General features: G+C 42.8%; 1 protein-coding gene across 1 annotated transcript; it reads right to left on the minus strand.

Moving 5' to 3' along the window:
- Window positions 1-246: 246 nt before the first annotated feature.
- LOC308154541 (adenosine deaminase domain-containing protein 2-like) lies at window positions 247-12,071 on the minus strand (the record flags this gene model as incomplete). Its single annotated transcript, XM_080527687.1, has 8 exons — window positions 247-306; window positions 7,568-7,700; window positions 8,178-8,412; window positions 10,315-10,526; window positions 10,702-10,869; window positions 11,002-11,152; window positions 11,513-11,641; window positions 11,921-12,071. 8 exons carry the CDS (start codon window positions 12,069-12,071, stop codon window positions 247-249), a joined length of 1,239 nt encoding a protein of 412 aa, XP_080383813.1.
- Between the last annotated feature and the right edge of the window lie 14,497 nt (window positions 12,072-26,568).

Raw genomic sequence — 26,568 nt, forward strand, 5'->3', positions numbered from 1 at the left:
AACGTAATTTATGAATTCAAAATCAAAGAGCAAATATTTATTCATACATTTGGATTTATTTTGGGGCCCCTTGTAGCCCGGGGCCCCTGGGCTCAAGCCCAGGGTAGCCCATGCATAAGTCCGGCCCTGCCTACAGGCATGCCACTTCCAGCCCACAGCTGCATCCTGGCTGCCTTCAGCCCCTACCTGTCAAGAGCTTTATCCTCCCCCTCACACCTTCCTAACCAGATCCACCCACTCAATCAATCAATCAATGTTGGGCCCCAGACACTGCTTATGCTGGTAGGACTCCTCTACTCTGGAACACTGGAGGGAGAGGGAACGGAGGAGCAGGAGGAGGTGAGGGCTGCAGCCTACGGACTGGGCATAAGGTTGGTGGAAGGATGGAAGGATCGGGGGAGTAAGGGGGAGAAGGATGAGGAAGGATGGAGGAGTTGTAGAGAGGCAGGAGTGCAGACGGATGAGTCAGAGGATGGAGAGATGGAGAGGAAGAGTCCAGACACCGGGGTGCAGACCGTGATGGAGGGAAGGAGGGACAGAGAGACTTGTATGGACATGCAGACACACGTGGACACGGGGACACAGACTGTGAGATCTGATGAACACACTGATACTCCGTTCCTCAGCTGTGTCCCTGCCCCACCCTCATTGGCTCTCACAACTTCACCCCCACAGAACACAGCCTATCCAGCAGCCCCCTCCCTGAGGCCCCAAAACATCAACCCTCTTCCCCTTCCCAGCCCTTCAACTCCATGGTACTGTAGTGTAATGTAGTGTAGTGTAGTAGTAGTGTAGTGTAGTGTAGTGTAGTGTAGTGTAGTGTAGTGTAGTGTAGTGTAGTGTTAGTGTAGTGTAGTAGTGTAGTGGTGTGTAGTGTAGTAGTGTAGTGTAGTGCAGTGTAGTGTAGTGTAGTGTAGTGTAGTGTAGTGTAGTGTAGTGTAGTGTAGTGTTAGTGTAGTGTAGTAGTGTAGTGGTGTGTAGTGTAGTGTAGTGTAGTGTAGTGTAGTGTAGTGTAGTAGTGTAGTGTAGTAGTGTAGTGTAGTGTAGTAGTGTAGTGTAGTGTAGTGTAAAAAAGAACTACAGTTCCCTCTAAACTCCATGGTAGCATGGCATTGCCCATCCAAACGACAAGTGCCAGGAGACCCATGTCAGTGTGAGAGGAGTGGGGTTGATGGAGGCACCAGGACGAGGGAGAGCATCTGCAAGAAGAAAAAGAAGGATTTGATGATAAAGCAGGAACTGTCAGAGGATGGAGAGATGGAGAGGAGGAGTCCAGACACCGGGGTGCAGACCGTGATGGAGGGAAGGAGGGACGGAGAGACTTGTATGGACATGCAGACACACGTGGACACGGGGACACAGACTGTGAGATCTGATGAACACACTGAGAGCATCTGCAAGAAGAAAAAGAAGGATTTGATGATAAAGCAGGAACTGTCAGGGGATAGAGAGACCCTGAAGCCTGATCTGCAGAGTAAGGTGTCTGAGGTGTTCAGACAGAGGGATAAGGTGGCTCCCCTCGTGAGGGATAAAGGAGTGAAACCCTCCCAAAGAGCAGAGAGTCAAGGGAATATGCCAAGACAGCGTGAAAAAAAGCATTGAAGACACCAACACCTGCCAAAAAGCTAAATCATCCAGCCTCAATACTCTGGCTACGGTAGCTGGGCTGGTCACCATGGAACCCCCAAAACGGAAACGAGGAAGACCTCGGAAGATACGTCCAGAAGACAACGTTTTCCCTGTCTATTCAGTTCCCTCAAGCAAAGGCCACGACGGGGAAACTGTCCCTAATAAGAGGAGAAGAGAGGAGTCAGGAGAAGAGAGGGAAACGCCAAAGAGAGAGTACAGGAAGAAGTTAAGGCTCAGGGAGAGACTTGTTGAAGAGGAGGGAATGAAGAAGAGTGTTGTGGAGGACAAACCTGAGTCAAGTCTTCAGAAAACTTCCCCCGTTTTCAGAGAGGAGCCAGTTCACTCAGGATGTTGTAGCAATTTGATTGGACGCAGTCCAGAACCCCAGCCCTTTGGTTTAAAACAGACCTCAAGTCTAGAGAGAACTGAGGGAACTCCAGCGAACAAAGACAAAGTGAGAAACCCAGCAAACAAGTTGACGCCCTCAAAGCGGACGCCCGTGGTTACTCTGAAGAAGGTCCAAGAAATCCTGAAGCAGAAAAGCACAGAGAACAAACAGACAAGTGAAACAGAAAGAGAGAAACAACGTGAAGCGAAATTGGTGGAACCAACTGAAAAAGACAACAGTGGTAAAGAATCTATGAAGGTGATGGACAATGGCACTATCCAGTCTCTAGAAAGCTACGCAATTGAACAAGAGGTGACGGAAAGAGTGGCGGTCGAGATGGACATTTCCAGTGAAGAGATGGGCGTGGACAGTGGGGTCCATCAGACGCTGGTTTATGCAGCCAAAAAGCATGTGAGCGCACAGGGGCGGATTTAGGATCGCAGGAGATCCGGGGCTTAGCCCAGAGGGAGAATATAATGTGCGCGCAGAGCGCGCCGGAAAATGTTGCCTTCAACCTTCAACTTACCACCACCTTAAAGCGGACAAAAGGCACTGGAGAACACATATACATTCACACCCTTTAATGAAGCAAACTAATTGTGGTGGTTCTGGGCACAGAGGGAGGTCAGCACACGTAGCTCCCCCTGTCAGTCACCATCATTTATATTTGTATAGAATTACATAATTGATGGGCTGAGGCTAGTTATGTTACAGTATGTATATCAGGGCAGACTCTGTGCTCACCACTTATATTGTATTGATTGTCTTGTCCTGTGTTATATGACGATATATTACATGTATTGTTGGCCTGTGTATAGTACTGTGAAATCAAATCCCCCCTGGGACATTAAACAAACTTAGTTAGTTAGCGTTACATCTTAGGATAGATTTGAGTCATTTTCTGTATACATACATACTACCATAAGGGAATACTTAATGTGGTTACTCCATGTTTACTAGCTGTAACATTAATGTTACATCATTCTTTTTCACTTGTTACTCAGTCAACCAGAGTGCAGATATCAAGGACTATCAGCCTGTTATTCACTTTATTTGTATAAGTATTATCCTTTGTTTGATTTCTTACCATGTACCGTAACAGTACCTTGCTATGTTTCATTTTCATTATAACATAACGTTATGTTATGATAGCCAGCTAGCATTAGCAAACCGGAAAAGTAGTGTCAGTGAGTCAGTCACCTTTCTAATAAGATTCACAAACCTGAAACATCATCTGTCATCACTGCTGGTGATGTTATTGTTGTCAGCTGCTGATACTGCTGCTGCAACCATCCTTACAATTTTGCAAGTCAGGCACTGAATGAGATCACTTCTTCTTCAGGGCAGGGCAGGCTACGCAGTACGCAGGCTAATGTCGCGCAGCTGCTGCCTCTCTGTTGGACTCCGGTACTGCACGTTACTCACGAGAGTTTTTTTTTTATTTTTTTTATTTTTTAAAGTAAAACATTCGGGGCTTTTCAGAAAACATCCGGGGCTTGAGCCCAAGTAGCCACCCCCTAGCGCCGCCCCTGTGAGCGCAGGAGAAGAAGAGGAGGTTGATGTGGGTGTAGAAGAGGAAGTCAGTCTGGGGATAGATAAAAGATGGGAGGAGTGTCCTGATTCAGGTAGGCCTAAATATATTTGCAATTAATTCAGTGTGTGTTGTTAATGTTGTTATAATATGATAATGTATAGATATGATAGATATGATATGATAGATAGATATGATGTATAGATATGATAGATCACTTTTCAAAAAATGCCGGTCGAGAGAGGACCCTGGCATTGCTTGTTCGCCGCATCTCCGCCCGAAATCTAGGTGTAATTGCAGTATACAGAGTAGATTTTCCTACAAAGACACTTTAGATTTAGTAATCTAAAAATTAATTAGACCCCTATACTTTCCCCTTTTTAATTAATTAGACCCCTATACTTTCCCCTTTATTTTCTTTGTTTCTTTTTATTTTACTACTCAATCTTTTCCATTTGTAAAGCGTCTTTGAGTGTCTAGAAAAGCACTATATAAGTCTAATGTGAATGAATGAATGAATGAATGAATGAATGAATGGTCTTTATTGTCATTGCTACAGTACAGGTACCAAACAACGACATTTAGGAGGGGTGGCTCCCCTGGTGTTAGGAAAGAGAAAAAACTTTAAAAAAACACTTTAAAAAAACACAAGAAGGGAAGGAGCTGGTTTACATAAATAAAGGCTATGTACACTATCCACTATACTATACTGTACAGATAGACGACTAGGGTTGTCATATTGCACATAGTGTTATTGCACATTTATTTAAAGTGTCATTTATTATTTGTTATTAACGTTAAAATACAACAAATAATGTAGTGTATACAGTACTCTGCATAAATAAGGGACAGTGAAGCATTTTGTGTACATGTTTCACCATTCAGAAATTACATCTCTTGTATACATGGTCCCTCTATGTCGAAATTAAAAGTAATGGGACAGATTTCCAAATTAAGCACTCATGTTTTAGTATTTGGTCGACAGTCCTTTGCATACAAAAAGTGTTTGAAATCTGTTCGTGACCCATTGATCCCACCAGACACTGGGTACATTAGCTGGTGATGTTCTGCCAGTCCTGTACTGCAGAACAGAAAATAGTTTTTTACTGTGTAGCTGGAAGATTTTATCATTTTATATTGACCTATTTTCACACATATCTTCAACATATGGTCAGACAGTAATAGAAGTGAACATTACAAGGGATGTTTGTAAACTAATAGTATAACATTAGTACTGTACAGAACACATCGCAACCTCCTGTAATTTCTATACTGTATTTCTCTGCTTTTCTGAACAGGTTTGCAGGTGCACAGCAATGCAAGAGAATTGATGCTGCAGGGCCTCACCCATGACCACATGCACCTCCCACAAAAAAACTAAATGGAGGTCCGCCATTTGAATTTACAGACCTGTCAGGTAACTCATCCCCCTGCTCTGGGATCCCGCAAGGTCACTACCAGGTCCACTGGAAGCTGGGAGGAGGAGGAGGAGGATGAGGATGAGGATGTGGACATTCTAGTGTACTCTCCAAGATTGTTGGGGGCGGGACTTGGGGCTACTGAACTGACTGGGGAAGAAGAGGAGGAGCAAGAAGAAGATGAAGATGAAAACGAGGTTGATGTAATTGGAGATTAGGTAGTCTAAGCACCTACCACATACTGGTAACTTTGAAACCTCAAGTATGAAAGTCAATGATACTTGTATCTACTAAGGAAGTGAATTTTGCTACAAAGCAGCATCAGCCAAGTTGCTTAACAGGCTTGTCACACTAACTACTCTTTTGTTTAATTTAATTTCATGGTTTTATCCCAATTAAGAATTCAGCCAGTCAGACTGAAATTATAAGCGCTTATAATGGTCACCTCTAGAATTAACACTACAATTTGTCAAATTACTACAGTGCTGTCTTATGTTCTATAATTGTGTTTTCTTGAGTGGTAGCCTATTAGCGTGCAAGACCTTTTGTGACAATAGAATATATGTTTGTTATTAAATGTATTGTTTAATATTTATTTTTGTTATTGGTTTGCTTATTCCCAGCAGACCTCACAACTGTGGATATGTGGGGTCCAGCTCCCCTATGTTGGCAACCACAAGAATTCACTCCTACGGGATAGTGGTCATACAGTCGGTCATACTTGTGAGGTTTGCTTGGGCCAACTAAATCTCAATTATCCCATAGATTTATGTTCTCTATTGTGTACAAGTATGCATAAACCTGTTATAGTCAGTGTTTGAAAAGTATTATTGTTATGTAATGTTCGCTCTCAATTGATTGCAATGTGAATTGTCAAACAAGAGTGAGTTTAATTTTTCCAGAGCCTGTTCCAATACCTTCCCTCTGAGGTAAAAATGTGTGTAAAAAAAGTAAACCAAAGATTTACACAGTAAAAAATAAAAAAAAGTTCACACAACACCGTTGGCAACTATCCATGTAATCGGTTCTTAATTGTGATTCCACCAAGGTGCAACCAGAGTTGTTTTTTGTTGAGTCATTGTTCGGGCCCCTACCTACACTAAAAATTATAAGCTACAACTACACCAACCAGAACCTATGACCAGAAACACACGTATCCCAATGGAGTATGTTATTGGCATAAAGCACATGAAGAAAAAGCAAGTGTTAGGCCTGAACCAAGCGGTCAAATGTGGCAGAACCCCAGAACAGACGGACACAGAGACATGGGTGACAATAATGAAAAATGTATTTAATAAAGACAGACAAAATAACAAACCTACACTAACAGGGCCTACGTGGGGGGAGTGTGTGGGTGCCTGAGACGAAATGTAAGTGAGGTGTGTATTGGACAGCTACAGTATGTGTCTGGGCGCGAGTGTCTAGCGTGCAAAAACTAATGTGGTGTAGATATGTAAATGCGGAGGCTGTTGTTCAATGTGCGTGTACTGACCAGTCCAGAACTACGAGGGGGTAATCCAGTGAGAGGGGTCCGGGAGGACTAGCAAGGGGGTGAAGTCCGTCCGTGATGAAAGGGGGAGAATCCAGAGGGTGGCATGTTGAGTGAGAACGGAGGGAGGTTGGGAAGGCTGTCCGGAGATGATGGGATGGAATGGTGGAGGACTGGGGAGTGACACTGGGATGGCAGGGGAGGAAGGTTCCTTGGATGGTGAGAGAGAAAAACAAACACAGGTAAAAATAATAAAACGGATGAGAACATAATATATACAGAACATATGCTCTGCTTCAGACTGGGGGAGAGATGAGACTCTCTGCTTCAGACTGGGGGAGAGATGAGACGCTCTGCTTCAGACTGGGGGAGAGATGAGACGCTCTGCTTCAGACTGGGGGAGAGATGAGGCGGCCTGCTCCTCCTCCTCCTCTTCCTCCTCCTCCTCCTCCTCCTCCTCCTCCTCCTCTTCCTCCTCCTCCTCCTCCTCCCGCCGGTTGTCCTCTCCGACTGGGTTCACCACCTGTGCTTGAGATGGTGTGGTTAGACGCTGAAGCATCTACGACTGGTTGGAAAAACCCAGTAAGTTTCAGAGTTGTTCTCAGTGTCTCCCTTTCGCGTTCCACTTTTTCATTTTTCTTTGTTGCGCTCCACTCTCGTAATTCCTCCTGTCCGCCATGATCACGACATTGACAATCGCGCCACCAAAGATGATGCCCCTGCCCTGCGCGTGACGCGTCGATGTAAACCTCTCCATTGGCCTAAATATAGAATTAAACAAATTAAAACACCTCATTCATCAGAGCGTCCAGTAGGCCTAGTGATAGGGGCTGTATTTCCATGCCCACAGGGGAGGGGGGGGCTGTATTTCCGTGCCCTGCGCTGCGACAAAACTATTTTTTCCAATTTGAACGTAATTTATTAAATCAAAATCAAAGAGCAAATATGTATTCATACATTTGGATTTATTTTGGGGCCCTATGTAGCCCGGGGCCCCTGGGCTCAAGCCCAGGGTAGCCCATGCATAAGTCCGGCCCAGCCTATATGCAGTGCAGACAAATACAGGTCCACGGGTGCCAGGATATCTACTGATTCATGGCTCAACAACTCACCTTGGCACTGTGATAGGTTTGGAGGTTCAGTAGAGAACTTTGCCCACTCAGCTTTGCAATTTTGCAGAAGTAACAGTAGAGGGCTCTCTTGCACAGTCTGCTGGAGAAGCCAGGCCCACTCACAGTTGGGGAGCTAAGGGGCCAGAGAGAGCATTACGCCTACATAGAAAGCTCCCTCCACAATGAAATTATACATTTACATAATTTGTTTTTAAATGTTTGACATTTACCAGACGCTTTTATCCAAAGCAACTTACAAACGTGTCTAACAAGTAAGTGAATCACATCAGTCATCATAAGAACAAATCTATGCTAGGAGCAGGTGCTATTGGCAGTCACAATGCTAGAAGAAGGAAGGATCTTTTTTATATATACAGTAGAGGAACTGTACAGAGTAGTGGGGAGTGAAGAGGTCTTTACAGTCAAGATGGACAGGCAAGATGTAGTCTGAAGAGATGGGTCTTCAGTACCCATCAGACTTCATTGTAATGGTAGTATACCAAGTACGGTAAGTATGAAAGTAGTCATCGAGATCATCTATGTTTCATAAAAAATACTTAAATTGTTCCCATGTTACGAGCATCGTCTACCAGTAGCACCATTGACTTACCCATCGACAACAAAGCCTGTTGTGCTGTCCAGCACCTCGATGCTCAGGTCCCCGAGGCACCAGTTGATGCTGAGGTCTTTGCAGTGGCGAGAGCTGTGTTGAGGCGCCACCCCGTCACAACCGAGGAAGAATATCCTCTGTTTCCTAAAGGGTGGGACCAGCTGCTCCTCCCAGTCATCCCCCAGGCGATTGTTGATTGCGTCCGACACGTTGTCCGAGTTATAGCTGGAGTCACCTGAACGGACCAGTAAACCAGAACCAAGTTCTCAAAATTCCTTCTTAACCAGTTAAGGCCCCAATACAATTCTAGAACACTGCTGTAGATTGCTGAGAATTGTCAAGATAAAGATAAAATATTAGAACAAGCCTGAGAAAAGTATCACACACCAGTATTACACAGCACATTATTCAGGGAAAACAGACTAAATTGAGAAAGATTCGGTGACTATTTCAAAATGTACCAAAAGTCAGCATTAAGATTCTGGTTGTTGTGTTTGTATTATGGTTTGAAAACCAAAGCCGTCAACGGCTACTTACCGTAGAACATAGAACAGCCATTCCTGGCCGGGGGACGGGGGGGACTAGAGGCTTAATACCTCCCAGTGTCACTGGAGCACTGTCCGTCAGTCCTACAAGGGAGGGCGGCCTATGCTACTGTGATTGTAATGCATCCTTGGTTACTTACCTAGGACCAGGGTTCGAGTTATAAGCTGATCTCTGTGGGGGTCTCCAAAATAACAGTGCGAAATGTTCTCATGCACGCGCGAATCATGCCCACACAGCGATGGGACTTACAAGTTTTAATTAGCTATAGGCAGTAGCGGATTAAGGTGGTAAGTGGCCCTAGGCTACTCCTTTGTGTGAGGACCCCCCGCCCCCATACACAAGCCTCCCCCCTCCCCAAAATATACAACTCACGAGCACCCTGCACACACACCACTCATAATGCTTTACCATAAAACACTTAAACACTTTAATAACACAATAACACAACAGTGTTAATAATGCAAAGAATAAAAAAAAAAGTTCAGTGCATTCAGTTCTGTCTCTATTGCTCTCCTCTCCCGTTGTCTCTCTGTTACTGTCCTGTTGTCCGTCTCTCTGTTGCTCCCCTCAGCTCTAAATGACAGAAATGAATTAGCTAATTAGTTGGCATGTAAACATATAGTTAGGGTTGGGTACAGTTTGGGTTTTATTCGATACCGGTGACAAATCGATACTTTAAAAACGGTACTGGTACCGAAACATCATCCTCATCCTCATCCTCCTCCTCAAATACCAACATATCCTGACGCTACAGCTGCAGGCTACTCATTTCACCACATCAACAGCCCCACATGAAACAACAGCTATAAAAGCGATAGTCACACATGTATCTCGGACAATAATTGTGTTATTTTTGCTATACAGAAGGAGCGAAAAATACATGTACACTAGGTTAGTAAAAAGTAAAAGCCACCTTACCTTTACGGAGACAAGATAGACCTGTTTGGTCTGTTTTCAGTAGGCTGCGGTCGCGGTCCTGGAACCCATGATGCTGACGTCCGATGTCTTTTCTTTATCCAAGATTGGATGAACGGGAGAGGGTCAAAAAATGGCCTTTTTTTGGGCGGCATGGTAGCTACTGTATGTATATACTCCTGTATAGCTAATGAATGAATGTTTGCTTCTCAATAATAGGCTAGGTGCACGATCTCACTACTTCCTGAAAGGCAACTGGTATATGAACATATCCTGTCTCACTCTATTGGTTTAATTGATTAATCAGCTGTGCACTGTGTGTTCCAACGGTTTACCGCACAGCTGATTAATCAACCTTTTGCTGTTGCACAATATTCTACTGCGCCCCATGGTGTCTTGGTGGTGAAGTGCAGGCAGTCAAAGGCCTACTGTCATTCACAGGAGATTAATGGTGCGCGTAGCTCTTTTGGAAAACGTGTTTATTTTACAATATTTATAATATAAATTAAATAATATTCATTACATTGACATTTTGATCAAATAATAGTTGTGGTAATGTATTATTAGCGACCCCCACAGATTTTTGATTTTACTGCCTTCATGGGAGCTCAGAGAGTCTCAGACCATCTCTATGGGAGCTCAGCTCCCATTGGCTCCCACATAACTCGAACCCTGCCTAGGACCACATTGATGATGTAGAGTGGCTCAATGAAGTGGCTCAGCAGCGCCCCCTGGACCCCGGTGACGGCCCAGCGGCAAAGTTTGTCACTGTCGGACATGCAGCAGACCCGGGCGCCCCACACACCCGGATGGAGGAGAGCCACAGGGATCAGAGAGCCCTTAGCATGGCACTGCAGCATCAGGGAACTGTAGAGATTCAGGGAGTTCCTATGGGGACAGAGGATGCACACAATCACTCTCACTGGGTCACTCAATTAGATCACTAAATTAGTGAAATGTAAACTGCCCCAAAATTAATTTTGTTCTGAGTGGATGCAAGCAATTAAGATTTCCGCATTGGACACTCAACAACAGCAGCCAGTATGAAAATGCACACACTCACATGGAACCGCACTGTGCTGCCCCTCTTGGGGTCTGGTTGGTGTAGAGGTGAAGGTAGGTTTTGGGCTTGAGCTGGAGCAGGTGGCTGTCTGAGTTTCTCTCGTAGATGGAGCGCTCCTTGCACTTTGGGTCATGGCTGAAGAACAGCAGAAGCTGCTTGTACAAGAACCTGAATAGAAATACAGGATCGGACACATCATTTGCTAGTCTCCAGTATTAATAGCTAAACAAACCAAACAAGTGAGTGAAGTGAGTAAGTAAGTCCAGACGATCCAACAAAACTCCTGTCAGGCTGATGTACCTTTGGAGAGCCCGTCTGGCGATGACCATGGCATGGCAGTCATGCACCATGGTGCCACTGAAGCAGAGCCAGTCACTGCAGCTTGACTCGCCCGTGCCCAACGCCACAACGTTGTAGCGCACATAGGACTGGCCCCAAGTGTCACACAGCTCTGGAGAGGGAATAATGTGGGAGAATCACATCCATAAACTATTCACAATCTATAGACACATATATATATATATATAACACACATGGACGACACATAAACTGTGTGTGCGTACATTAGACATGCTCATCAAAAATAGGTGTCATTTACAGTCGTTAACATATTTTTGTAGTGTATTATTATTGAATATATTCCAGGGACGGAGTTGAAAAGGTGAGAAGGTCAACGAGAGTTGTGGAAACAGACCTTCTTGGGGGGTTCGGATGCATAAAAATAAAAAAAGACGTGATTTTGGATTAAAAATCGAAAAGGTGACTAGTTTGCATCCCTGAGATTCCCCAGTGAGCAGAGAGAAGACCTCACCTCTCTCCAGGACGAAGGCAGCCAGGCTGCTCTTGCAGCTGTGGAACTGGGAACACTCCCCCAGGAGGTCGTCAAACACGTTACTGGACACTGCTGCCATCCGATGCATGTGCCAGTCAGTGTAACCCACTAGAAAAGCAGATGCTTTCAGAGTCAGAAGAAGAGATGTACTAACCCTGACTCTTGGCAGATCATGCAGTATGTAGGCTACAGTATGGAAGACTATTCAATCAAACTGTTAGAAAAGGCAAACAGGTTTATGCCCCATGTTATAATCCTCAAGCCTAGCTGTGAATGTTTCCACTGACTTCCATCACAAAATAACCTGTTCCCTTCTAAATACAACAAGTTGTTTAATATGAATTCAATATCAGTTTGATCATCAAGTGAGAGCACCTGGCCCCTAACCTCCACTCTTGGGGCTGCTCTGCAGGTTGTTTGACTGGTCCTGGAGCCCCAATTTTAGGAAGCTGTTGTCCAACTTGGGTGGGGATGTGCCAAGGAGGGAGAGGCCATCACTGTCGTCATCATCAGAGTCGTCCTCCTCCTCCTCCAGCATTGGGTCAGGCAGTAAGGCTATGCAGGGGTTTGGCGAGGGAAGACCTCATGGGCCTATAGTCCTCTGGTAGCAGAGCCCCAAAAACGTCTGGGTTACTGGAATCAGTGTCACCACTTACACAGAAATGTCATCCAAAAGCGCCGCTGCTGCCCCTGTGCATGAGAGAGGCCGCCTTTCTAGGCAGCCGGCTACGTACAACATCTTCGTCCACCATGATTAGTACCTGCAGTGAACACAGAGTGCATGGGAATTCATTTAACACATGCATCAGTTGTTAGAAAGAGATGCCATTCGTAAACTAAAGTAAAGGCTAAAGGATACATCTGAACGGTAGGCCATTGTGATGGTAGTCCGTGTTAAGACCTAGCATTGTAGTACCACTGCACTGGACTGGCATCTTATGAGATGCTTTCGTGGATTTTTTCATAAAAAAAAATTCTGATACAACAACACTAGAACCGTGTGTATGGTTATCTGCAAATGTCTCCCTCACATTAAAATGGCCGCATCCCGAACGACATCTGTGGTTGAAGTATGGTGGAAGAAAAAAATGCGCACGTGCAGTTTTGGCTAAACTAATTAGCTCGCTATCCTACTCAACCAGATTTTTAGTTGAAATATAATTAATTTCAATTGTTCTTTGTTTCACTCTATTCGACCATTATGTATGCCGGTTAGTCTCGTTGAGTTAAAATAAAATGTTCTGGTCTATATTTCAATTTTAGATACAACTTTTATTAAAAGTTATAGGTAGCTAGCAGGTGGCGCTGTACAGACTCAATTACTGTATGAGTTAAGTTCATTCATTTACTGTATGAGTGAAGTTAAGGAGCTAATATATAACATTACTCTGTGTTGTAAGAATGATCTCTGTGAGAGATATTTATCGTTTTATCTTACCTGGCTTGTTAAGGGCTCATGATATGACAACGCAGGGATGTGACTGAACATAAGTTATACTGCACATACAAGGGCGCCGCTAGGGGTGGTAAGTTAGGACGATTCTAAGCGCCCAGCACTGACAGGGGCCTATGAGAATCTTTTTTTTTAAATACATTATATTTATAAATATTATTATTATTATTATTATTATTATTATTATCATAAGGACGTTAATGTAGCCGACTTCAAATTATAATTATATGTATTAAAAAAAGTCACAAAAGAAACAAACTGGAGTTTTGATTCTCTATGTTTAACAAAATTAGGCCTTATTATTTACCCCTCTATTTATTCATTGTATGGTTCAGTCCACCGCGCGCAAGCTGCTAGACTAGAGGAACGTTACCGCAAATAGTCTGACAAGGAGAGACACGATGTCGTGAAAGCCAAAGCCAAAGTCAGGGTCTCAAAAGAGAAAAGTAAAAGTATAGAACGAGGAGAGTGACAAAAAAGGGCGACAGCTAGTCACAAAGTAAAAAAGAAAGGTATTCATTCACAGACCTTCTTTTGGGGCCCATAACATGTAGGCTATCTAGACAACAGTGGTTTAGTGATCTAATCACTGCGTGGATGATCTAGTTAGCTCGCTATAGCTAATTAACATTAACTTCAAGTAAAGTTAACTTACAGTGCACTGTCAGTATAATTTCAGTTAAATGTATGAGATGAGGGCAATTTTGGTCCAAATATAGATTATTAGAGCTCAGTGAATTTGTATCCAGCAGCTATATGCATAGCTAGCTAGCTAACTATAATGTTACATGCTAATGACATCATGCACAGATGCAGCTCCAGGATCAGGACTCCTTCCCTCAACCCACCTCCCAGTTGAAGGAGAAGGAGGTGAGCAGTAGGATTTTGGGGTTAACATTAAGATTTTGAATATTTTAATGTATGCTGCATTACCATGCAAGCATTGAATACAACTTTAGCTAATATTTATATTTAGTTAATAGTTCTTCCAGTAATTGCAATAACATTGACCACTGGCATCTTAATAATATTGTTAGCTAGCTAGATAACATTTAAGTTAGCTAATCTGGTGTAATGTATGTATTACTATGTTAATACTATTATAGGACATTATGAATTATGTACCTATGGATACTCCATGCCAGGGCCCACTTCAAGCCAGGCAGCCAGAGAGGAGAGCAGAGGCCAAGAGGCAGAAGAAGAAGAGCAAGAAGTAACAAAGGACAATGACAGCAGCACAGCAAGTTGGCTTCATCACTAGATTTCAAGGATCTTATTAAAGATTTTGCTACTAAGAAGGCCCAGCATTTAGCTTTGATTTGATCTCTTTACTCCTATCTTGAATCGTTGTGCATTACTCTAGATATAGTTTTTAGCTCTCCAGGTATACTATTCCACAGCACTGCCGCAGTGTAAAAATGACATTTCTCCCATTTCACATTCAATTTCGCTGGCACCATGTCTGTGTTGCTCCCTCTTGTATAAGACACGTTTGTCTTTGTGTGAAACAAGCAATGCTGAGTCAGTAAATATCTCTGCTGTAATTCTTCATTGATCTAATCCTGACAGTATTATGGCCAACTGATCTTTACAAGATCTACATTTATTTAGACACAATACCACCCCATTAAAATTATATTTTTTACTTTTTGTGTGATTTATGCTTTTATAATTGGGTTCAAATCTTCATTTAATTATACTTTTGTCCTTGTGTTGTTCAAGTCTTAATTTAATAAGTTAAAGAATGTTGAGATTTCTTTGCTGAATTGTTGATTCCTGTATTAACTGTAATTTTAAATTACATTTACAAAAGATGTCCATCATTGGATTTCTTGCAGTGCATCAATAGTTCATCAACTTCAACTGGGTTGTCTAGGTTGATGGGTGGTTTAGGTGGGGGTTGTCTAGGTTGATGGGTGGTTTAGGTGGAGGGGTTGTGATGTTGATGGGTGGTTTAGGTGGGGGTTGTCTAGGTTGATGGGTGGTTTAGGTGGGGGGGTTGTCTATGTTGATGGGTGGTTTAGGTGGGGGGGCCCAAAATGATATTCTGTCATGGGGCCCAGAATCTCTAGCGGCGCCCCTGGCCTTGATTATAATGAGCTATAACTATGAATTGAATGTTGTCTTGTGTTTGACGTGAGAGCTAAGAAAGGAGTATTCTGCTGCAACTGGTTTGAAGGCCAAACAGAACAGTCCCAGACAGAAAGTAACTCCCTAATGCCTTCTAATTGGTCTTGTGTAGGGTACCATACTGATAACGTGCCTATTAAAACAGGAAAACTGGTAAGATATCTAACTAACTGGTACTAGGAGAAATGAACAATAAAACCTTTGAAAAATATATATCCTAACAGGCCAGACAAGGCCAGAAGGCCGTCACACAAGCATAACAAAAAAATCGCTAGTATGCTACCAAGCTAGCTAACGTTACAACATAATTTCGAGGCTGACTTGTGCATGACAGTCCCACATTTTGACATATTTCCATGTCGCATTTCCCCCCCTTTGATGGCATATGACACCCGGAATTTAGCTCAAGTCGTTGCACTTGTTAAAGTCGTTGCACTTGTTACCGCCAGTGTTGCCACCTTGGCGACTTTGTCGCTATATCTGGCGACTTTCCAGACCCCCGTGGCGACTTAATTAGTGTGTGTATGTGTGTGGGGGGGGGTTTGGATTTGAGGTTCGTCCCTACCCAACCTCGAGGCGTTCCGCAGTGCTGTAGCTACACTCGAATCCAGATCTCATAATATTTTCTAGATCATTGGAAGATATTTAGTATTCAAAATACATTGCGGTATATTGTTGTGCTTGCTGGATGGATGTACCTGGCTAATTTGAACTCATAAATGAATGGACTGAAATAACTAGATTGCGATGATTTATTGAAACGTGAATGAAACAAAAAATGTCATTAACGGAATTGAAATAACTAAAGTAACTAAAATGTTTCTCTTCATCAATACTTCGCATGTCCCTTCACATGATGAACTCCCCTTCCTTGTTTCGGGTGGCCTCAAAGCGGAAGTCGGCGCGAAGAGACGTAATTAGTCGACCTAATTATTCAAAAGCGACCAGCGACAAATCTAGCTACTTTTTCTGGTCGTTTGGAGAATTACTGTAAAGCATCTAACATATCCTATGTATCACGATTCACGTTACAACCAAGCTCACGAGAGACAAGTAGTTGATTACATCATCTAGCTACTTTTGGGAGAGCCAACAGCTACTTCCATTACAGAGGAGTTGGCAACGCTGATCACAAGACAAATTGAGGAAGGGGTAAGGGATATATTCTAATTAGGATAGAAACCCACAAGCTCATGAGGGAAAAAGAGTTGGTAGCAGTCTGACATGGAGCAGTAGCGTAGGCAGAAATTTACTTTAGGGTGGGCCAGCTTTTTTTTTTAATGTTTCAGTTCATCTTCATGGTCCTACTCTTGTTTGCATCCATCAAACACGTTTCCAATGCGATGTATATCAGAGGACACCCCGCACACATTGATTTACAGTTGATCAAGTACAGTAGCCTACATCAGTGTGCAAGCACACTAATGAAAGGGTGCTGGTGGAGAGTGCGCTGGAGCAGTGTTGCCAACTTGATGAATACATCTTCTAGCTACTTTTGGGAGAGCCAACAGCTACTTCCCTCACAGAGGAGTTGGCAACTCTGACCTGGAGACTGGAGCCTCTTTTAAGCAATCACCAGGAGGCAGCGCCAGCTGCCCCTAATCTGCCTGATTGGGCTCCAGCTCCGACCACCAGGTAGCCTACCTGGTGGAAACAAATGTTAGGCTACGTCCACACCAATACGTTTTTTTGATAAATGTTTTTCGTATATAAAAATATGACCGTCCACACCAGCATGTTTAAACGCAATATAAACGCTGTCATTGAGCATTCCACACCAGTAGTCGGCGATATAATTTTATCCCCATAGCCCCGCTGGCCAATCAGACGCCTCTGTCTCTCAATGTTCTCGATCATTAACTGTGCATTTATCTGTAAACAGGTTAAAAGTCAAGTTAACAGTGAAAGAACTAGAAGCACTTTGTTCACATCCATTTTCCTCGCTTGACCACCGTTGCCTGTTGTAAACAAAGTAGTTACTGGTGCCAGGATATGACGTTGGAGGGAACAACAAACAGCTGCAGTGCGCATGATCATAGAAATCTACGCGCATGATGACGTGACGAATACAAAAAGCTCCGTCTATCTCGTCCACACGTCAAAAATATACGGTGAATTTAAAAAATCTTCACCCTGGCAGGCGTTTTTAAACATCTTCGTTTTCAGGGGGCAAAAACTCGTGTGCATCTGGACGAACCCCCCCAAAACGAATATAAAAATCCACGTTTATCAAAAAAACGTATAGGTGTGGACAGGGCCTTAGTAGGCCTGTTAGAATTAAACAGATCCTGTTCTTTTGTCGACTGCACCAAGAAAGAGGAGAGAAGTTCTCTAATGCACACTTGGTATATTTATTGAAAATTACACATAGAGTACAGAGATCAGCTGGACCTAACTCCTGAGGCGGTCTCAGGAAGCAAGGTTGTTCACTTCAGATTTTACATGATATTATATACGTTTAGGAAGCACAGAGTCCTTCCCCCTTTTGGCCACTATGATGTAATACCTAATGGCCTTGATTATAATGAGCTATAACTATTAATTGAATGTTGTCTTGTGTTTGACGTGAGAGCTAAGAAGGGAGTATTCTGCTGCAACTGGTTTGAAGGCCAAACAGAACAGTCCCAGACAGAAAGTAACTCCCTAATGCCTTCTAATTGGTCTTGTGTAGGGTACCATACTGATAACATGCCTATTAAAACAGGAAAACTGGTAAGATATCTAACTAACTGGTGCTAGGAGAAATGAACAATAAAACCTTTGAAAAATATATATCCTAACAGGCCAGACAAGGCCAGAAGGCCGTCACACAAGCATAACAAAAAAATCGCTAGTATGCTACCAAGCTAGCTAACGTTACAACATCATTTCGAGGCTGACTTGTGCATGACAGTCCCACATTTTGACATATTTCCATGTCGCATTTCCCCACCTTTGATGGCATATGACACCCGGAATTTAGCTCAAGTCGTTGCACTTGTTAAAGTCGTTGCACTTGTTACCGCCAGTGTTGCCACCTTGGCGACTTTGTCGCTATATCTGGCGACTTTCCAGACCCCCGTGGCGACTTAATTAGTGTGTACTGTGTATGTGTGTGTGGGGGGGGGGTTTGGATTTGAGGTTCGTCCCTACCCAACCTCGAGGCGTTCCGCAGTGCTGTAGCTACACTCGAATCCAGATCTCATAATATTTTCTAGATCATTGGAAGATATTTAGTATTCAAAATACATTGCGGTATATTGTTGTGCTTGCTGGATGGATGTACCTGGCTAATTTGAACTCATAAATGAATGGACTGAAATAACTAGATCGCGATGATTTATTGAAACGTGAATGAAACAAAAAATGTAATTAACGGAATTGAAATAACTAAAGTAACTAAAATGTTTCTCTTCATCAATACTTCGCATGTCCCTTCACATGATGAACTCCCCTTCCTTGTTTCGGGTGGCCTCAAAGCGGAAGTCGGCGCGAAGAGACGTAATTAGTCGACCTAATTATTCAAAAGCGACCAGCGACAAATCTAGCTACTTTTTCTGGTCGTTTGGAGAATTACTGTAAAGCATCTAACATATCCTATGTATCACGATTCACGTTACAACCAAGCTCACGAGAGACAAGTAGGCCTACAGTCTCCCCGGAGAGAGCCTCGTGACACGAGGTTAGCCTACAGCAGGGGTGGGGAACCTTTTTCCTGTCAAGGGCCATTTACATTTTTAGAACATCCTTCAAGGGCCATTGTTACGGCCTGGCTCTGGACCATAACAAAAAGAGACACACACACACCATGTATAATCAGAATAACAAGAATTTAATAGAACTAAGGTATGCCAAACTGAACAATAATCCAATGGGGTATGAGAATCAGTGTATCAGTAGTGTAAGTGAGTGAATGCAGGAAAGTATGGCGAGGAGGGTGTTGTACGGTGTAATATAGAATAATGGTGCTGGAGGAGAGAGAGAGAGCTTGTGGACTGGAACGCCTTTTAAGCTGTATCCAAGACACCCAGTCAGCTGTCCCGAGTCCTCCTGATTAGGCTCCAGCCACGGCCACCGGGTAGCCTACCTGCTTTGTTAGGAAACAAACAGACTGTCTTGGTTACCACAGATTTATTATTAATTAAATAATTAATTAAAACAAATGATTGAACACATATCGGACTCACCTAATGCGATGGCTGGAACTGTTTCTCTTCGGCGAGGCGTTTGGTGTCAGCTGGTAATGATGATGATGCTACTCGCAGCTGGTTTTGCAGGTTTGGGTCAGTCAGTCTTGAGCGGAACCGAGTCTTTGCAAGAGTCAGTTTTGAAAAGAACTGCTCACAGCAGTAGGTGGTCCCAAACACTGACGCAAACTTCAGTGCATGTCTCCTCAGAATGGGAAAATCCTCAGCATGTACATACAGTTTGTAGAACTCCAGCAGAGGGAGGTTGTTGTACCTAGCTTTGAGCTCGTCATTGCTTTGCAGCTCAATGATTTCGAGTTGTAGGTTGTCAGGCACATCAGCTGGTTCCACATTAAATGGCGTGGCAAATATGTTCAGTTCCCTTTGCTTACTTTTCACGTCCTGGAACCTCTCTCCAAATGCCTGGAGGAGTTTTGCACACTCAGCAGCATATTCAGATGTCACAGCAGGCTTTTGTTCTTGCAGAGTGGGGAAGTGGACAGTGTTTCCCCTTTCCAGTTGCACTTGCCACAGCTTTAGTTTAGCTTCAAATGACTTCATATTTGATTGTAGAGAGCTGAGAAGCTGGTTGGGACCTTGGAGCTTGACGTTCAGCTCTGACAGGTACTTGGTAATGTCCACCATGAAGCCCAAATCACACAGCCACTTGCTATCACTGAGTTCTATGACAGGTTTCCCCTTCATCTCCATGAACTGTTTCACTTCTTCTCTGAGTGACTAAAACCGTGTGAGCATATTTCCGCGACTCAGCCAGCGCACCTCACAGTGGTAAACCAGATCTCCGTACTCTGACTCTAGTTCACTCAGTAGCTCTTTGAACTGGCGGCTGTTCAGCCCTTTGCTTTTGATGACATTTATGGTGGAAACGACAGTTGTCATCACATTGTTGAACTTCAGGGACTGTGCACACAGATTCTCTTGGTGTATGATACAGTGGCATACAACTAACTCACTTGGATCGAGACTGAGATGACTCATTTCTTTTTTGACCAATGCAGTCAATCCCTTTTGCACGCCAACCATGGCTGGGGTTGCCAGGCCACTTAACTTGTCAAACTGCAGTTCGAATTTGTTCATAGCCAAAACAACTTGCTCAAATAAATCCTCACCTTTGAATGAATGAATGAATTAATTAATTAATGAATGAATGGACTTTATTGTCATTGCTACAGTACAGGTACCAAACAACGAAATTTAGGAGGGGTGGCTCCCCTGGTGTTAGGAAAGGGAAAAAAAAGAAAAAAAAACTTTTAGAAAAAAATCACAAGAAGGGAAGGAGCTGGTTTACTTAAATAAAGGCTATGTACACAATCCACTGTACTATACTGTACAGATAGTCGACTAGGGTTGTCATATTGCACAATAGTATTTTTTTCACGTTATTTAAAGTGTCACAGTTTGCAGGCTTGAAATGTACATGTTTGTGCCTCAGCGCTACACCTTATTTTTTTCAGTCCAGCAGCTGCCATACAATCCGTCCAGACTGTCCAGGGCCCAGAACTTAGGTCTTTGCTGTGTTCAGGGCCTGGACGGCCCTGTGGTAGAAGCAGTTCTTCAGTCTGTTTGTCTTAGCGGCCAGGGTCCTGAACCTCCTTTTCGAGGGCAGCCTGGTAAAGTGTACGTGCCCAGGGTGGGTCGGGTCCCTGGAGATCTTTGAGGCCTTCCTGAGACAGCGTGTGTTGTACAGCTCTTCCAGAGAGGGGAGGGGGGCGCCGGTGATCTTCTGTGCTGTTCTCACTACTCTCTGTAGCGCATTTCTCTCCGCTGTTGTGCAGCTGGAGAACCAGTTGCAGATGCCGTAGGTGAGGATGCTCTCCACTGCGCCGCGGTAGAAGGCCACCAGTATCTCCTGCTTGTTGTGTTCCTTCCTGAGGCATCTCAGGGTGTATAGCCGCTGTTGTGCCCTCTTGATGGTGCCTTTTGTGTTGTCCTTCCAGGTCAGGTCATCCCGCATGTGATGTCCCAGGAATCGGAGGGTTGAGACTCTCTCCACGCTGTCTCCGTCGATGAGCAGGGGCTGGATCTCTGACTTTTTCCTCCTGAAGTCTACGATGAATTCCTGGGTCTTTGACTTGTTCAGCAGCAGGTTGTTAACCTTGCACAGCTTGCTCAGTTGCTCTACCTCATCCCTGTACGCCGCCTCGTCCCCCCCCGAGATACATCCCACCACGGTGGTGTCGTCTGCAAACTTTACGATGTAGTTGCTGGGGTGGACGGGGGTGAAGTCGTAGGTGTAGAGGTTGTAGAGGATGGGGCTTAGCACGCAGCCCTGGGGGGACCCAGTGCTGAGGCTGAGGGGTGCCATGCATGGTGCCATGCATGCCATGCATGGCTTGCAAAGACAGCAACTCCTCCCTCGTATGAAACTCAGCTGTAATCCCCCGCACAAAAATGGCCAGTTGGGCGGTGTTTGTTATGTCTGTTGTCTCATCGCAGGCCAGAGAGAAAAACTGGAAATCTCTTGCAGTGTCCCTCAGTGTTTTCTCAATATCTTGTGCCATGTCAGTAATCCGATCTGAGACAGTTCTTCGAGACAAACTGACACTTTGGAACAATTTTACTTTGTCCGGTGCGAGCAGCTCCGCCGCGGCAATAATTAACTCCTTCACAAATTCTACTTCTGAATGCGGCCTCAGCTTCTTAGCGATTAGCTCACTCAACACAAAACTAGCATGCGTAACGTTGTCTCGGTCAGATTGTGGTCTTGTGAAGACTGCTTGTTGAGCATCCAAACTCCGACGAAGAGCGTTAACTTTATCCAAGCGTATTTGTCCTTTCAAGTTGTCCAGGTTAGCATGTTTTGAGTTGTAATGACGTTCGAGGTTCGTCTTTTTCATAACCGCGAGCGCCTCCCGACACACAAGGCATACTGGCTTGCCTTTTACCTCAACAAATAAATCATTTTTGTCCATTTGTCTTGGAAAGCGCGACATTCTGCATCTACCTTTCTTTTCTTGACAGCCATGTTTGCAGTGGCGTGTCCAGACCTTTTTCACTGGGGTGGCCCAGGTGGGGCACCTTGTTATGCATGGGTGGCACAATTTTGAGAATTTAACACTTAATTCCCTGCATTCTGGTGAATTTGTACACACCATTTTGTGCTTTTTATTACCATTTCTGTCTCCACTCCCCATTGTATACTTTAATTGGGCTACTAAGGTCATGTTCTTACATGAAAATCTGAATCATGACCCAGAGCAAGCGGATGAGTTTGCAACATTGTTGCATAAATTATTTCTGATTTGCGTTCTCACAGCCCTTTATGTAAACAAAGTAACATAGGCAATTGAAGCAACAGACGTGGTAGTTGATTGGTCAGGAAAATAGAAAACTGCCCGTTCGTCCCGCTCTTATCCAGATCAACACGCATGCGCTGTTGTTTTCCTATGGACAGCCTCGATGCGTCGTTTCTAACCGGAGCGAAACCACCCTTTTCAAGCGCCGGAGCATGTGTTGGTTGTTTGCTCCGGGAGTGACTTCGAATGTGCGTTCTCACAGCTCCAAACAACGCAGAGCAAAGCGAATTTTATCCTAAACTCTGATTCCAAGTAAAATAAATAAATAATAAATAAATTTGTTTTAAACAAAATAAATCTTCTCACCTTGGACAGTCTTGGGAAAAATCTTTAGCCATGGTTGAGTGGGACCTTTTGCTCTTGACTGTGAAATATCTGAAAGTGACAAAAGCCTGAGAATCAGATCCTGCCTTCAAGTCTCTGAGACAGAAGTACTCATTGGTGCATTAATAAATAGATGAAAGAATTGAAGTAGTACAATATATTAAGCGGGCTATATGAAAATGGGTCAGGGTGAAAAAGGTGAGAAGGATACGAGACCCCGGATTTCTTTTAGATTTACTCTAGTGGTGGTCACATGCAGAATTACAAGATTGCAAAAAAAAAAAAGTATGAATGTAGGTCACCTATTTTGGATTCAAAACGGCGAATTTCGCCGAAAGGTGAGCGATTATCATGCCTGAAAGAAACCAAGGAAATAAAATAACACATAATACATCCAATCACAAGCAGTGTTGCCAACTTGTCGACTTTGTCGCTAGATCTGGCGACTTTCCATACACCCTTAACTAGTCAAAAGCGACCAGCGACAAATCTAGCTACTTTTTCTAGTCATTTGGAGAATTACTGTAGTATGAAGTATCTAACATATCCCATCACAATGATTTTTGTACAGTTCAGTATAATATTTGTAGATATGTTTTTGTTTAAATAATATTCACTCAGTCTTTTAGTTTCACACTCAAAAATCCCTCAAATGGTTCACTGTCTCAGTCAGTCTCTCGCACCCTCTCAGTCAGCTTAGCTAGCTATCATAGCTCAGCTCATTAACCATAATGGCTTGTGAATACATAAATAGTTCGTTTGTAAACCTGGTCAGCCTATTTTTAATTAATTTAGCCTTTCAGAATTGCATATTGTGCAAATTAGTTGATTACATCATCTAGCTACTTTTGGGAGAGCCAACAGCTACTTCCATTACAGAGGAGTTGGCAACGCTGATCACAAGACAAATTGAGGAAGGGGTAAGCTAGGTGAACAAATATGAAACCAAGGAAGCTTGTTTTCTTTGTTAAATTGTTTATTCTTGAACAAGGTGTGACTATCAACAAGTCTCAAAGTTGCAACATATGATAATTAGGAACTTGAAGTTGACACAGTATGATAAAGCTTTGTGAAACATCATAATGGAAATTGAGTGAAGGTATATTTAGTATAAATAACAATCACTCTAGTTCATGTCCTTTTATGTTGAAAACAACATTAGTGCTGGCCGTATCTGTTTACGTATTCATTCGTTCGTTTACATATTCATTAATTCATTCATATTCAATGTTTTCAGTCATAAATATTAATAAATATTCAGACATATTTCATGTCTCTTAATCAATCCCTCCTCCCTCCTTTCACAGAGCTGGTGCTCTATCATTGCAGAAAGCACATCACTGAATTCATCAGTTTGGTGATCTTTTGGTGGTCCGCCACCAGTAGTGAATCGCTCTCTTCTGGCTTCTGCACTCTGTTTTTTTAAAGTCAGTTTGATGTTCTTCCATAGAGTCTATAAAAGCAGATGTCATTCAATATGAATTATCTTACACAAATATGATTTTTAAATTTTATTTAACCTTTATTTATCCAGGGAAGTCACACTGAGATTTGCATCTCTTTTATAGGTGAGCCGAGGCCAAAAAAAGCAGCAAATAAGAAGTGAAATGCTGATAATCTCATGAAGAGATGAATGAAGATCTCACCTGAAGTTGCTGTACTGTTCGTTTTGTTACTTGTTCATTTGCATTAAATTCACTGCTAATTGCAATCCAACTACTCTTTTGCTCGGTAGCAGCAGTATGGTTTTTACTTTCAATGATTGGATGGTTTGATGCAATTTGTTTTAGTAGCGTCTTTTCCAACTCAGTGTAGTTCTTTGAACGAATTCTGGTTGCCACTGCCATTGTTCCATCTCAAGATCCACATCAGTCACATCAGTTTCTTACATATTTTTCTGACAATTAAGATAAAACCATTTGCTTTCAAAATAAAAGCTCCTGGTATTGTTTTCTATCAATGTTCTCACTAAAAATTGTGTTTTCTGTTCCATTCCGGGTTTTCATGGGGACCATTGTATGAACTAGCCTGGCTCCGCCTCCCTCAAATGAGGCTTAATCCAGGTGTTTGCAATAAGGCTTACTTAGTTTACTCCAGGACTCCATAGTCTCCGATTTACTAAGCCACAGTTGAGATACTTTCATGCAAGCGGCTTAAATTACCTAGTTTAACTAGTCAAGATTAGGCCTAGTCCTGTCTTTATTTAAGCCCTGTCTGAGCAACCGGCCCTATGTCATGTTGGTCAAATTATATGAGATTTGGTTGGAGGTAGTACATTTCATTCACAAGGTTTGGCAAGAAAACATGAACATAAAACAAACAAAAAATCCCCAGTGAAGGATCATGTGGTCAGTGTGACCAGGTCATCACTAGAGGCCACTCCCTAGTTCCCATGGATCTAGGATCAATTTACCAACCACAAATAAGTAATATCCTTTAGCGTTCATGGGGAAAACCCAAAACTGACCCTAGATCAGTGTCAGTGACTTCATCTCACTACGAGGAAGTCCTTGGTCTTATGAACAGAGAAGCACTTGTTATTTTTAGACAGAGAGTAGCCTAAGAATGAAAACATTTATTAAAAGTTTTAAGGGTAACGTAACGTTTTTTTTTTTAAACGTTTTTTTTTTTTTTTTACCTTTATTTATACAGGTAAAAAACACATTGAGCCCCAAGGGCTCATTTTCAATTGTAACCTGTTCACAGGCATACAACATCCACCACAAACTATACAATAGTATAGACAATACAATACAAAACCTGGCCTACATAGTCTAAAAACTAAACTAAAAACGACATAGTCTAAAACTAAAACTAGTCTAAAATAGTCTAAAATAATCTAAACTTTCCGTCAATATAGACTAAAACTAAACTAAAACTACATAGTCTAAAACAAAAACTAGTCTAAAACAGTCTAAGATAATCTAAAACTAAACTAAAACTACAAAAACCTAAAACTAGACAGCTAAAGATGAATGAATGAATGGTCTTTATTGTCATTGCTATAGTACAGGTACCAAACAACGACATTTGGGAGGGGTGGCTCCCCTGGTGCTAGGAAAGAAAAAAAACTAAAAAAACAAGAAGGGAAAGGAGCTGGTTTACATAAATAAAGGCTATGTACACTATCCACTATACTTTACTGTACAGATAAAACGACTAGGGTTGTCATATTGCACATAGTGTTATTGCACATTCATTTAAAGTGTCGCAGTTTGCAGGCTTGAAATGTACACATTTGTGCCTCAGCACTACACCTGATTTTTTCAATCCAGCAGCAATAGATAAATGAGAATTTGAATAAAATTTGATGTTCAACCTTCCTGTGTGTACCGTATAAAGACTGACTAGACAACTAAAGGCCTAACTGGCTCCAAACTAGTCTTTGGCTTTAGAATTTCAATACTGTGTCACGTGAATAAGAAATGAGTATTTAGCTCCCATGTTAAACCCATCCTGTCATTGTATGACTAGAAAAACCTACAAAAACGACCATGCCATTGCACTGTATACGTATGATAAGCCCTGAATCCAAGAAGTGGTACAACAAACAACCATTCTCTGACCTCCCCAAAAAAGTCTGTGACACTCAGTTCAGTATATCAATCACTCATACGAAAATGATTTAACCAAAAGGGGTAGCTT

The sequence above is a fragment of the Nansenia antarctica genome (assembly GCF_963989245.1).
Source record: "Nansenia antarctica genome assembly, chromosome: 1".
Classification (NCBI taxonomy): Eukaryota; Metazoa; Chordata; class Actinopteri; order Argentiniformes; family Microstomatidae; genus Nansenia; species Nansenia antarctica.